The 12,521-nt window shown below is 51.8% G+C and overlaps 1 protein-coding gene across 14 annotated transcripts in view; it reads right to left on the reverse strand.

Annotated features, from left to right (window-relative positions):
• The window catches only part of CACNA1D (calcium voltage-gated channel subunit alpha1 D), a 296,472-nt gene that overhangs the window by 46,314 nt on the left and 237,637 nt on the right, over window positions 1-12,521 (reverse strand). For 12 of the 14 annotated variants that reach the window (XM_013052920.2, XM_004738203.3, XM_045078820.1 and 9 more), the window contains 3 exons: window positions 11,028-11,186; window positions 9,584-9,694; window positions 1,178-1,261 (listed from right to left, as the gene is read on the reverse strand). In XM_013052920.2, the coding sequence (XP_012908374.1) occupies window positions 1,178-1,261; window positions 9,584-9,694; window positions 11,028-11,186 (354 nt within the window). Of the gene's footprint in view, window positions 1-600; window positions 685-1,177; window positions 1,262-9,583; window positions 9,695-11,027; window positions 11,187-12,521 lie in introns of all 14 variants that reach the window. The other 2 variants (XM_045078797.1, XM_013052914.2) reach the window with 1 other exon arrangement.

Genomic DNA, 12,521 nt, shown 5'->3' on the forward strand with positions numbered 1-12,521 from the left:
CTGGTCCATGAGATCACCATCGTTCAGGGAGCCAGGACACAGGGTAGTCCCTAGTGTCACTAGTCAGACTTGGAGGTGCACACAATAAAGATGAGGACAGCAGGGGCAGCAGCCACGTGTTCATGGAGTGGCTGTGAAGCTTCCCCCTGTGCCTTCACAGAACCATCGTGGGTACCAGGGCACACGTTATGAACTCCATTTGGCAGCTGGATAAACTGAGGCACAGAGCCGTCAGGTGCCCGGCCGAGGTCACCCAACTAGTGAGTGATAATGTTCACATGATCACAGAAGTTCACGCCCGGCCCTTCACGGGTTCCTAAGAACTTCTTTCTAAAATCATGTTTGGTTCCAAAGTGGTCCCTCTCAATTTCCCAATTTCCCCTCTCCACTTTTTTTTTTCAGGGACAGGGGATGGGGCAGGGAAAGAAGGGAGGCTACACAACGTTCTTCGTCTTTCCAAAACAAAGGTGTGCCCGAATTTCTGGAGGGTAGGGAGACCCACGGATAAGGTTTCTAGGCTCACGGATAAGGTTTCTAGGCTCCTGAGCGCCAGACTTAACAAAAACAATCACGTCACAGGACACAAAGTTTGCTACTTACATTCACTTCAGTTATAGCAATATCAACGACGCTACCAACAACAATTAAGGCATCAAAAGTGTTCCATGCATCAGTGAAATAGTGCTGTTAGGGCAAGCATTCAGAAGCCACAGAGGAGAGGAAGCACAACAGGAAAAAAAGAAGAAAAGGACAGTGTTATCAATAGAGAACATTCTAGCATTATGCCACCCGGCTACTTGAAAAAAAAAAAAAAATCATCCTAAAACAAAAATGTTACAGGTTCGTCCCTTTGGGTGCCGCTGCTGACACATTAAATCAAAACAACCGCTGACGCCTGTCTCGCCCTGCCTACCAGCCACTCGGGGAACGCGGCCTGAGCCAGCCCTCCGGAAGGTGCTCTGTGTCTCCCAAGGCCTGGGGTCAAGCTCTACCCTCACAAGCCTCCGGTCCGCAGCTCTCGGGAGGAAATGCCTGGTTTTAGATCGAGTGAGGTTGGGGCCTGTGACTTGTCCAGGTGATGCCAGTGCGGGGCGGCGGGGGTGGGGGTGGGGGGGAGCGGAATGTGCAGACAAGAGAGAGGACACGAGGCGGGCGGCCACGGCGGGCGCATACTCACGTCGGCTTCGCTGAGGGCCACGTCTATAATGCTGCCGATTACGATGAGGGAGTCAAACGTGTTCCAGGCGTCACTAAAATACCCCTGGACAGAGCAGGCAGGGGGGCAGACGTTGATGAGCACGTAGGAACGACGACGCCACACGGGTCCCACGGGGACGTAGCGGAGGCCCCGCCGTACCCATGGCAACCAGGTGGGGTGGGAGGGCCGAAGGGAGGCCGCGGGGACCGGCCGCTGGCGGGAAGGGACACAGGCTGGGGTGGGGGGGGGCACCGGCATGTGTGAGAGAGGGTGCGCACCCATGCACGCACACGCACGCACGCACGCAGGACGCACGCACGCACGCACACGCAGGCAGAGCGCACGCATGCGCACAAGCACACGCGTGCCTGTGCAGCGCAGACCCGGGGCCCCAGACCAAGCAGTTTAGCAGGGCAGAGAGCCCTCTGAAAAACCTGCCCTTGCCCCTAGGGCCACAAGTTCAAACCCTCAGAGGAGGGCGTGCGACCCTTCTAAGTTGGCTACCCTTACACAGAAGGGTCAGCAGGCCCCCCCCCTGCTCCTTCCACAGTTTCTCTCTTCTGCCAATTACAGAGCACGGTGGCCGGGCATTTCGCACGTTCTTTCTGCGCTCTTCCACCAAACCAGTACCTCCTGCTCCTCACCAGCAAGGATGATGAAAGGTGTGCTCTGTCTTCACAGAGCCCACGGTGGTCTCCCTGGGACAGGGGCACAGTGAGGCACGCAGTCCAGGGCTCAGAGGTGTGGGGGTGGGGTGGGTTCACTCTGGTATGCGGAGAAGGGGGCTGTGCGGGAAGCCTACACAGGTCTTAAAAAGGAAGATAGTCAACCGGTGTTGATGCGCTAAGGCCCCTACTGGCCTTGGGAGAATCCTTGTACCCCAGCTTTCCTCCCTTCCCTTTCCACCCTCCAGACTAGCAGGACTCCTTGTCATCCCTCAGAACCTCTAGCAGGTTCCTCCCCCTTCTCCTGCTGCCAGGCAATCCCCACCTCCCCACCCCCACTGGGTTTGCCCAAATCCACTTCCTCCTTCAAGGTCAGACCAAATGCCAGCTCCTTGAAGGGACCTTTTCAGATCCTCCTGCCCCCTGCTCTGCTTTTCATATGTCATCACGGAATTTAGGGTTTTTATAGGTTTAACCCACTGAAAGCCCTCTGAGGATAAGTACCATGCTGACTCTTCCGTCTCCTCCACTAGCCTATCTACCTTCAGAGCCTTGAGCCCATTGCTCCACACACTGCAATGCCTCTTTCTTCTACTGACCTAGCATCCTGCCATCATTCAGATCTTTCTATCTTGCAACAAGCATGGAGGTAAGACGTCTCTATGACCATGACTTGTAAATCCGTGTATATCTATGTGGCATACATTTTACATATGCTTTCTTGTAGGCTCAGCAGAGTAGGTGCTAAATTCATGCCTGCTGTCTCCTGACACCCCCTGGAAACCCTTGGTCAGAAGTGTAGGGGTGGGTACTACACATAGAAGCTTCTGGTTGCAAGGTCAACAACTTTGAAAATCAATGGTCTTTTCAAAAAGTTGGAACATGTTTTGGAAATTTAAAAAAAAAATCCAGGTCTGAAATCTATAAAAAGGGGCCAAGCACGGTTACAACTGGATACACTTAGTGAGGATGAAGAAACCCAGAACAGAAGGTACTTTGAAGTGTCAGGTCCCACGAACTTGTGATCACATGCAGGCCCCAAGAAAGCCACTGTGGAGCCCGGGCCTTTGATGACACCATAGAAAGTGTGCCCTCCTAATAACTGGAGGAGGGCTGTTTGTTCTAGTTCCTGCTGATCACTCCAGGTACAATTATGGGGGAGCTGTGACACTAATTGATGGTTTGGACTTTAAAAAATTTCATTGTAAATAATGTAAGATTTTCGCACCCAACCTGCCATGACCTCTCACCCACTCCTCACTTCTCCCCTCTTCTGTCACACATTGTCTCGCTGACCACCCCTCCCAGACGCCTCATCTCAGGCATCCAACAAGTAAACAAAGGCAGACTGCCTGTACCAAACCTGCCGACCTGTGTACACAAGTCTAATGGAACAAATCTTGATGAATACTACCTTTTGCACTTTCTAGCTTTTCTTTCCAATGCTTCGTGATTCCTGGCTGGCAGACTGGGGCAAGGCCAGCACTCTGAGGGCCAGCCTAGTGCCACTGAGCGTGCTGATCATGCTGGCCAGCCAGGGCACAAAGAGCTTGTGCCTGGACCCAAAGGAGTACACTGCTTCCTTCACAGAGAAGGCCTCCTAACACAAAAGTCAGTTGGGTCAAGTGCTGAACACAGTAGTGGGGTTGGCAGGGTCCCTTATTTACATTGTGTGAATAGGTAACAAACAGGCATTTGACCAGCAACCTTGCCAGAGGCTACTCTGAGGGCCAGAGGCTATCCCTTCCTTCCTGGGTTTAACAGCATCTCCAAAGGAGAGCATGGCGATTGTTCCCATCTTCCCTAGAGAAGGGCTAATGCCTCACTGAGACAGCTGGGCACCTGTAACAGTCAGACCTCAGGGGTATGCAGAGCAGCTGAAGACTCCCAAGTTTCTCCTCCTCTCTTGTCCGCGCATAGGACCAGCCCCTGCCCATAGCTGTACCCCACGTGCTGCTCCTCCCACTATAGTAGGCTATCCCCCAAGGCCAAGGAATGCCCCCCCACGCACCTACTTTGGACTTTAGTTCTGAACAGCTCCTCCCTGCTTTTCCAGAATTATCAGGACTTACCACAGAATCATTCCCATTGTGTGAATAGGTAACAAACAGGCATTTGACCAGCAAATCCCATTGGCCTACACACTATCCTCCAGTTGGCCCATCCTGGTCCACTGTGGTACACGAAATCAAGAGAGGCTTCTCATTTGGGGTCCTGGAACATTTTTTACAATCTTGTCAACTCTCTTCAGAAGATCCCTCACACTCACAAATTGTGCCCCAGTCCTAGAGGACTCCTGTACTGAAGGTACATACCCCTAATCCAGGTAATGGGGGGCTCAGGCTGATGCAGGGGGCTGGAGTCACGGGCTCAGACAAGGTGGCTGTGCCACTGGGCCAACAGAGGCAGAAAATGCCAGGCTCTCTTTCTCCCCACATCTGATTCTCTGTTTAGTAGCTTCCTGTGTAATCAAATCACTGTCGAATGAGCACGACTCAGTCCCCTGCCCCTTTCCCACCAAAGCCACCACAGTGCCTGGGCAACCAGAAGACGAGACAAAGGCTTCTCACAGAGCACCCATCCCTATGCCCTCTCCTCTTGGCCAAAAATGATAGGTTCTCCTGCTACTGAATGCCCAGGCTAGGGCCCTCAAGCGGAATCAGCAGTCCCTAGCATTCAGCCAGAGTCAGCTTTTATTTTTTGTTCTGTCCTACTGGCTTGGAAACACCAAGCAAGTCTGCTACACACAATAATCTTCATTTTTCAGAAATATGTCTGACTTAGAAATTTTAAATCATAAGGCAGACTCATGTGGCCATTAGGGCCAGGAACTTAAAAGATTTCCAAGAACTCTGATCATCTGTCAGTGTCCATGTTACTCCTGACAGTGGGCTCCTGGGAGCAGAGCTGGAACCCCTGCCGGTCTATAGCACACAGGTGTGGCACATGCTTTGGGGGTGACGTGTGCAGAACAGAAGCCAGAGAAGCAGCCCAAGTCTGGGTTCTTTTGCTTCCTGGAGTCTCTTTCATCTGCAGATCTGAAGGAGCCCACACAAATCACCCACTTTTGTGATTTACCATGGCAGCCATATCACTCAGAAATTTCTGCCCGGGACTGTTTGGGTAGTGCTGGACCCAAGAGATGACCCACGGAACCAGATTTCAGGAGACACCATAACTGACTGCTTTCTAACTAGCAGAAGACTTTCCAGAGGTCAAGTGGAGGCTAATAGAAAAGCATTCGCGTTTGGCCACTCTACTCTGACCAAATGTCCTGTGACAGAAAATATGCTACATACCATCTCATGCCAGGAGGCTGCACCTACAGGCTCATCCATTTACACCTTTCTTCACTCCACCCATCCTTACTGAGTGGTCAGCGTGGAGCAGGCATTGTGTGGGACACATGAGACCCAGTCTGTGACCTCAAGCAGCCACTCAGCCGTTAACAGGGAGATCCAGAGAAGTACTGATCAGGACATCACCCACAAGCCTCCGGTGGACACGCAGGGGAAGGGAAGAGCAGACTTTGGCTGAGCTGGTGGGGAAGAGGTCACAGAGGATCCCGCATTTTAGATGGGCCTCAGGCAACAGCAAGGCAAAAAAAGGGCTTCCAGATACAGAAGCACGTGCCATGGAAAGGTTTGGCTTGTTAACAGCTGGGGGTGGGGAGCGTAGAAGGAATTAGCGGGGAACCAACTAAGAAACAAGGCAGAAGTTCAAATAGGCCAACGTTTGGTAGAGGACTTTGAACGTGAGACTAAGGAAATTCTCATTTTTTGTTGTTGTTGTTGTTTTCTCATTTTTGTTTTTTTTTCCCCCTCAGGCAACATGGGGCTATACCAGGTTTTGTTGTGTTTGATGAGCAGAGAGGGTCTGAGTTGGGGAAGGGGAGAGGGGAGATTCAGCAGTCCAGGGAAAGGAAGGGCAGGAGAGCTCTGCATGACAGGGACGGCTGGCGAAGCTCTGGGCCTATAGACATTTACCAGGGGAGAAGGGGACCAGGAGAGCACCCCGAGAAACTGTGACATTGGAGGCAAGGGCTGAGCCCACAAGGTCTGGAGCAACGTTCTAGCTAAGGAGAAGAATATTCGGTTTCAAGTATTATTTGGCATTAAAATGAGTCACTTAGGGGCGCCTGGGTGGCTCAGTGGGTTAAGCCGCTGCCTTCGGCTCAGGTCATGATCTCAGGGTCCTGGGATCGAGTCCCGCATCAGGCTCTCTGCTCAGCAGGGAGCCTGCTTCCTCCTCTCTCTCTGCCTGCCTCTCTGCCTACTTGTGTTCTGTCAAATAAATTAAAAAATAAAATAAAATAAAATGAGTCACTTAAAATAGATGTGGTCACTGACAAACTGTAAAGACTATCAAATGTTCTTTCTAGGAAATGGAGGGTGTCCTCCAAAAAGATTGTTAATACTCTGTCAAGAGCCCATATTCCTACCAGGGGCCCTGGGACAGGGAATGCCATCCCAGGAGGCTGGTGGCACCAATGCCAGTATCCACTGTGCAGCAACTCTGCACTGGAGGAGCAGAAGGGTGCCGAAATATTCTTCTCTTCCTCCAAACCCTACTACCCTTGACTTTTCCCAAGCCCAGGTGGTCAGGAGTATAAATTAGCCATTTTTGAGGTTAGAACCAAGATCAAAATGCAGACCTGGGAACAAAGTGTGGCTATTTGGGGAAAAGCCCACAGCCAAGGCAGCTAACCTGGCCTCAGGTACATACTGGACAAAGACAGACAAAGAGGAAGAGGGAGTCTTAGCAAACTGGGAGTGCTCTTTATTCCTGTAAGAGCCAGTACTTTTGAGAAGGCCCTTCTTCTTCAGTTTCCCTCCTTGGAGCAAGAGAATTCATCGGAGAAGTCCGGTGGCTTCCCCTGGGAGTACCACAGGGAAAGACCAGCGAAGTGGGCTTATCTTACTTCAATTAGGACCTCTCTTTTAAAAGCCTAGGACGGCACAGTCACCTCCAAGTCAAAAGCACAATCCAGAATGTACAAGGTCAATGTCAGATGGTGGGTTTTCCCTTGGGGAGCAGAGAGAATTCACTCAATGGCCTCCTCGCTCTCTTACCTAGAAGCAATGCTCAGAACAGCTCTTCCCAACGCAGGGGCCGGCCAGCTCCCCAGCTCTGGGTATCCTGCCTGTGCCTCTCCACCTCAGCCCTCCCTGCTTATGGAGGCGGGATGACCTGACCTGCCGAGTCCGCCAACGACTTCTCCCTCAAGGTGTGTACTCTTGGGAGGTTCCATGTCTCTGGCAGGTCCTTGAATATAGAAGTCCCCATGGTCAGGTTTCCTGACTTCTTTTAGCCCATCCTCCTCACAATGCCTTCTTCTCCGTCAGGAAGAATTTTCTCCAACTTGCTTTCTGTATCTGAATCCCAGAATAGCTGCAACCCATCTCTCCTGACAGATGCTGGTGAGCCCCTCACTGTGGATAACACTGTCCCAAGGGGCCCTCAACAGAATCCTCACAGAGCCAAAGGCTTTCCTGAGATGAGACACATGGGCTAGGATTTCCAGGCAGCCATCTCCTGGAAGAGTCTCTCCTTGGCACCCTCTACAACCTTGCTCCTCAGTCTGACTGCTGATGAGAGAGGAGGGGGTCTCACCAGCTTCTTGGTGAAAACCTACTCCCCTGGGCTTGCTTCGTCAACCCAGAAGAGAAAAACAAGGACAAGGCGGGAAGCATTTTAAGAAGGGCTTGGTTTCTTGGTGAACGGATTCTCTCCCCCTCCTCAACATAAAATCTGCCTATCCCGGCTTTGGTGAATGCAGAGACCATCCTGCTCATGCACAGAGATGCTCCTACTGCTGTTTGCTGTTTCATGTTATGGAACTATCTTGCTGGGCAAAACAACAACGCAGCACAATTTCTAGCGGAAACCACTCATTTTAAAACTCTGATTAATCAGTACTGATTAAAAATTAGCTACTCATTTCCCTCCTGATATCACCAGTCTGATCACATGCCACCAAACCCTCCTCCCGGTCTGATAGCAGCGGTTTACTGGGCAGAGGGCACATGAGCCCTTGGGTGCACTGGCCTGCTAGCAGGTGCACATTCGCACACGGACACATACGCACTCTCACGCACACATGCCATGGGCAAGTGTGTCTTCTCTTCAGCCCAGAGCAAGCTCTGAAACATTTCGGAGCTTAACCACCAGGCAAGGGAAGGCACAGCAAGGGGATCTGGAAACGTTCCATAGGTGGGTTCCGTGTTGTCTCTCTCAAGTCTTTTTGATGTTCTCACTGGACAACCTTTTTCATCAATCCAGACAAAGATAGTTCAGAGAAGTAAAGGTGACAGGGAAGCAAACCAAAAATCTCAAAGGAAATTAAGATGGATTTGGAAAAGGAGGGGATGTTTATGTATGTAGATATGGACAAGTCACAGTAAGTTAACATCTGGCCATGCATAAGTTGCCAAATTTGACCCCACTGCAATCACCCCAAGTGATCACTTACAAGTGTCCTTTCTTTTTGGTCCACAAAGATCTGATAGAGATTGCATAAAAATTAATTCAAATTAAAGAAAGGAACAGCTTCGGATTAGAATTCTAAGGAAATTCAGAGTATGCGAAACCATCCTCTCATAATCCGACTCTCAGTAAAACCAGCGTTTTAGGCCCAAAATGCCTTATAGACGAACCAACAACCGGGTCCCCAGATTCTGTCACTTACACAAACTGAGAGTTTGGGAGCTTTGCTAGCAAAGAAGCCAAAGGTCCAATGTCCCCCAGCTCAGCCCAGATTTGCTGCTCCATCTACAGTTTTAGAACGAGGGGATATCGGGACTTGATGATGATGGTGGTGGCGGTCACAGTAACAGTACGGACGTGTCCGCAGCATGTCACTGCGTGGTGGCACTCTTCTAAGCATGGCACAGATAGTGATTCCTCACCCCTCCCACCTGCCTTGTGAAACAGGGCTGGTAGTGTCCTCACTTTACGGGGGAGGAAAACGCAGCACAGAGCCATGAAGGAACCCACTCGCATCAGCAAGTGGGGAATATGGGTTTGGATCCAGAGCTGGATGCATTCTCCGGCACCATTCTGCCAGCCCTGGGGCAGGATCTGCTCCCTCCCGAAAGCGACACGATATGCTGACTAGTCCAACAGTGTTTAACAATTTCATGTCTTGTTTTGTCTTAAACTCAAGTGACATTTCTCTAAGTCAAATAAACTCTCCAACCGGTATAACTTTCCAACCGGTAGAACTTTCCAACAGTTCTTGGTAAGAACTCTCCAACCGGTAGAACTTTCCATAAAAGGTGAAAAAGAAGCTGTAGACCAAGGACAAATAAAACCAAGGTCTTTCTCCTGGAAACCTAAGAGTTAAATCGAGGCTGAATTCTTTCTGACAGGTTCTGTTAAAGCAGTTTCTCTAGTGCTCAAGCAACGAGGCCAGTTTCCCTGAGACAGCATGATGAGCTCTTCTAGAGACAGAAAATCCGGCTTCAAGCCCATCTCCATTCTACAAATCCCAATTCTGCCCCCCGCTTTTCTCAGAATTCTTTTCATGAGGTTTTACTCTGTAGTTTTGTTTTCCCATATGTACTCAGATGCTCTAATCAGATTTGAACGTTCTCAGGTGATAACCTAGTTATTGGCCAGAACAGTTCAACGTCCCTCAGTAACACAAGATACACAGGAAGCCTGTGCTTCTCTGGGGTGATTTGGCAACAGCCTTTGAGAAGTGGGTTCAGAGACTCACCTTAGGTTTAAACGCGATGACTTTCAAGACCATCTCGACGGTGAACACCCCTGTGAAGACCATGTTCAGGATGTCCATGGCGTCGTTGAACATCTTGGACTGCTCGTAGTGCTGTGGGTGAAGGCAGAGGCATGGTTCTCAGAGGCCTGGCCCAGCCAGCCTCACGAAAGGAGGCTCCCCAGCCCCCTGCTGCCTGCCGGCATCCACCCTCTGCTTGGACATGGAGGCAACCTCCACTGGTTCCAACGGCACATGGTCAACTCACCACAAAGCACAGGGGGGCCTTGACGAATGAGGATGATTGGAAGATGAAGGGGAAAGACATCCATTTCCTCTGCTCAGGATGAAGGGATTCCCACCCTTCCTCCCAGCAGGGGTTCTGTTCAGGGACTTGACCCTCGCATAAGGCAGAACCCACCCAAATGCCTTTGACTAAAGATAGGATTTGGTTGGGGATAAATCTGATGCCATTTAGGTCCACTTTGTTCAACAGAAGGCAGTAACATCTTGACCTCATATTTTTTCCTGCTCATTCATAAACACTTGATTTGAAAAACGTGCCAGAGAATGTATCTCTGGTGGCTTTTAGATCCATTTTCCAGACAGCACTGGGAGCTGGTTTGATTTACTTAAGTTCTTAAAGTCAGTGCAGGAAGTGGATCTGGACCTTGGCCTTTGCTTCTGTCCTAGGGCAGTATCAACTTCACAGCATAACTGCTGGAAATACTCACTGTTAATATCAAATTGGCCAACTGAAAGGAGTCACATCCCTCGGCCCCAGGGTGCCGAGAGGTAGCTATAATACAGGCTAAACTCGACTCCACGAGCTGGAAGATTGTCCACCACTATTCTAACCATTCTAAGAGCTCCCTGCAGACAGGGACATGGCTTATGTTTTGTTTTTCAACACTGGGTGTTCACTCTGGGTTGGACCCAGGGCCAAGTGCCTGGCCAAGGGGTGAGTCATCCAGCGCAAACCTGGCCTCAGACTAGGTATGAGAGATTTCCCATTTTGTCAGGGAAGAAAGCAAGGCTCAGGGGACTTAAACTGCCTTGCCGAGATGGCCCAGCTGGTAAGGAGTGAAGGCAGGATTGCCACGCCTTTCTGCCCTACTCCACACAGACCCAGCTTTAGTCCTTAAACGCTCCCCGGCTTCAGGGGCCCACAGGAAGTGCTGATAGAATTGAATGCCAGACTCGGGCTCCATGGGAATGTCATCTATGGTGGTGCGGTACAGACAGTCTCTTAAAACAAAAGAGCCATCTTAAGTGCCTACCGTGAGAACCGTTAGCCAGAAGGGGGCTCTGGCCAGACTACAGCCCAGACTCATCAGAAAATCAAACCCACTCTCATGTGAGGGGGCGGCACTCGGCCCTCAGAACTGGGGGCAGGGGGCTGCGCAGAAGGCCCAGACGTGACCCCCGCGGCTGTCCCCATTTTTACCTGCATGGCCAAGCAGAGTGTGTTGAGCATGATGAGGACAAACATCATGTATTCGAAAGGCGAGGAGTTCACCACGTACCAGAACTTGTACTGGTAGGGGTTTTTGGGGATGTATCTCCGCAAGGGACGTGCCTTCAAGGCGTATTCGACACACTGACGCTGCAACGGGCAGAAAAGAGCAAGGAGGGGTCCTGAGCACATCCACGGGAGGAGGACGCCGGTCTCGGCTGCTCTGCGAGGGCGGACGCACTCCCATCGCGAGGGACTGTGGACCGGGGAGAACCATGACAGCACCCCCCGCGGACACCACCCTGTGTCACTGGCCGCAGGACCCTAGCTCGGCCACCTCCTCAGTTCCTCACAGCAACCTGGAGGGTGGGTAAGAGGAGCACCCGGTGTGCCTCCATTTTCCTTATTAAAACAGGCGTCCAGACTGGGAATTGCCTTGCCTGAGGCCCTGCAGGCAGAAGCAGAGGAGTGAGACCTGACTCCGGCCTCTTCCCTGCCTTTCCTCTACACCGGCCTTGTATCGTGCCTGCAGTTCTGCCCAGGGCCACCTCGAGGAAAGGAAGCCAGCGAACGAGAGGCACAAAAACCCCTCCAGAGCCCAAGGGGCTGGGCTCGCTCCCCAAGACTCGATCCACAAAACACACGTCTTGGGAGCCAGACTGTAATAACCACACGTGTCTAATGGTGAACCAGCTGTGTGTCTCCCTGGGACCTTCTGGGACTCAGGAGCTTGTGGTAGCCATGATGGCCAGAGCACTGTCCTTCCCACTCACTCTGGGGCTGAGGCTGTTCCACCCTTTGCAGGCCGGCAGGAGCCTCCAGCCCCTTCGGCTCAGCCACTGGCCCCGCTTGCTCCTAGACCCAGACCTACTCCCAGTCGCCTGCTTTGACCCTGGCTTCTGTCTTGAGACAGCCTCCCTTTGTCCAGGATCTAGCCCTGCTGTGACCTCGCCTACGGAGTCCAGGAACCCCCAGTTCGAACCTGTTCTGGACCTCAAGAGGTCCAGCTCTGGCTCTGCTCTCTGGCTGGCCTGGGTCTTGTCCTGAGATTCTTCCAGGGGCTGGGAGGTAGGGGGAGGGGGGCTGATGAAGAGCCGAGCCAGGCTTCCCGCCGACCATCACTGATGGGATTGGAAGGGGTGCCCTGACAAATCCAAGCAACACCTTCTTATGAACCCAGCTGGCCCTGTCCTCACGGCCCCAGTGGGCACAGCTGTAGCCCAAGACACATGGCCGCTTCCCCACAGGAAGCCTGGGCTGGCAAATGATCCCCACTCCTCATGTCATCATCAAACAGAGGAAACAGAGGTCCTACCGAACCAGGGCCTGGGGGAGGTCCCAGAGAAGACTCTCCATCTTTTAGGGCTGGAAGGGACCTCTAACAGTAACTCTGGGGTGTCCTCAATCTAGAGAGAGGGAAGCAAGCCCAGAGACGAGCAGTTCTCCTGACTCCCCTCAAATCTTCATGCAATCAGAGCCAAAGGC

The sequence above is a fragment of the Mustela putorius genome, unplaced genomic scaffold, assembly GCF_011764305.1.
Source record: "Mustela putorius furo isolate JIRA1106 unplaced genomic scaffold, ASM1176430v1.1 tig00000095_pilon_pilon_pilon, whole genome shotgun sequence".
In the NCBI taxonomy this organism is placed as follows: Eukaryota; Metazoa; Chordata; class Mammalia; order Carnivora; family Mustelidae; genus Mustela; species Mustela putorius.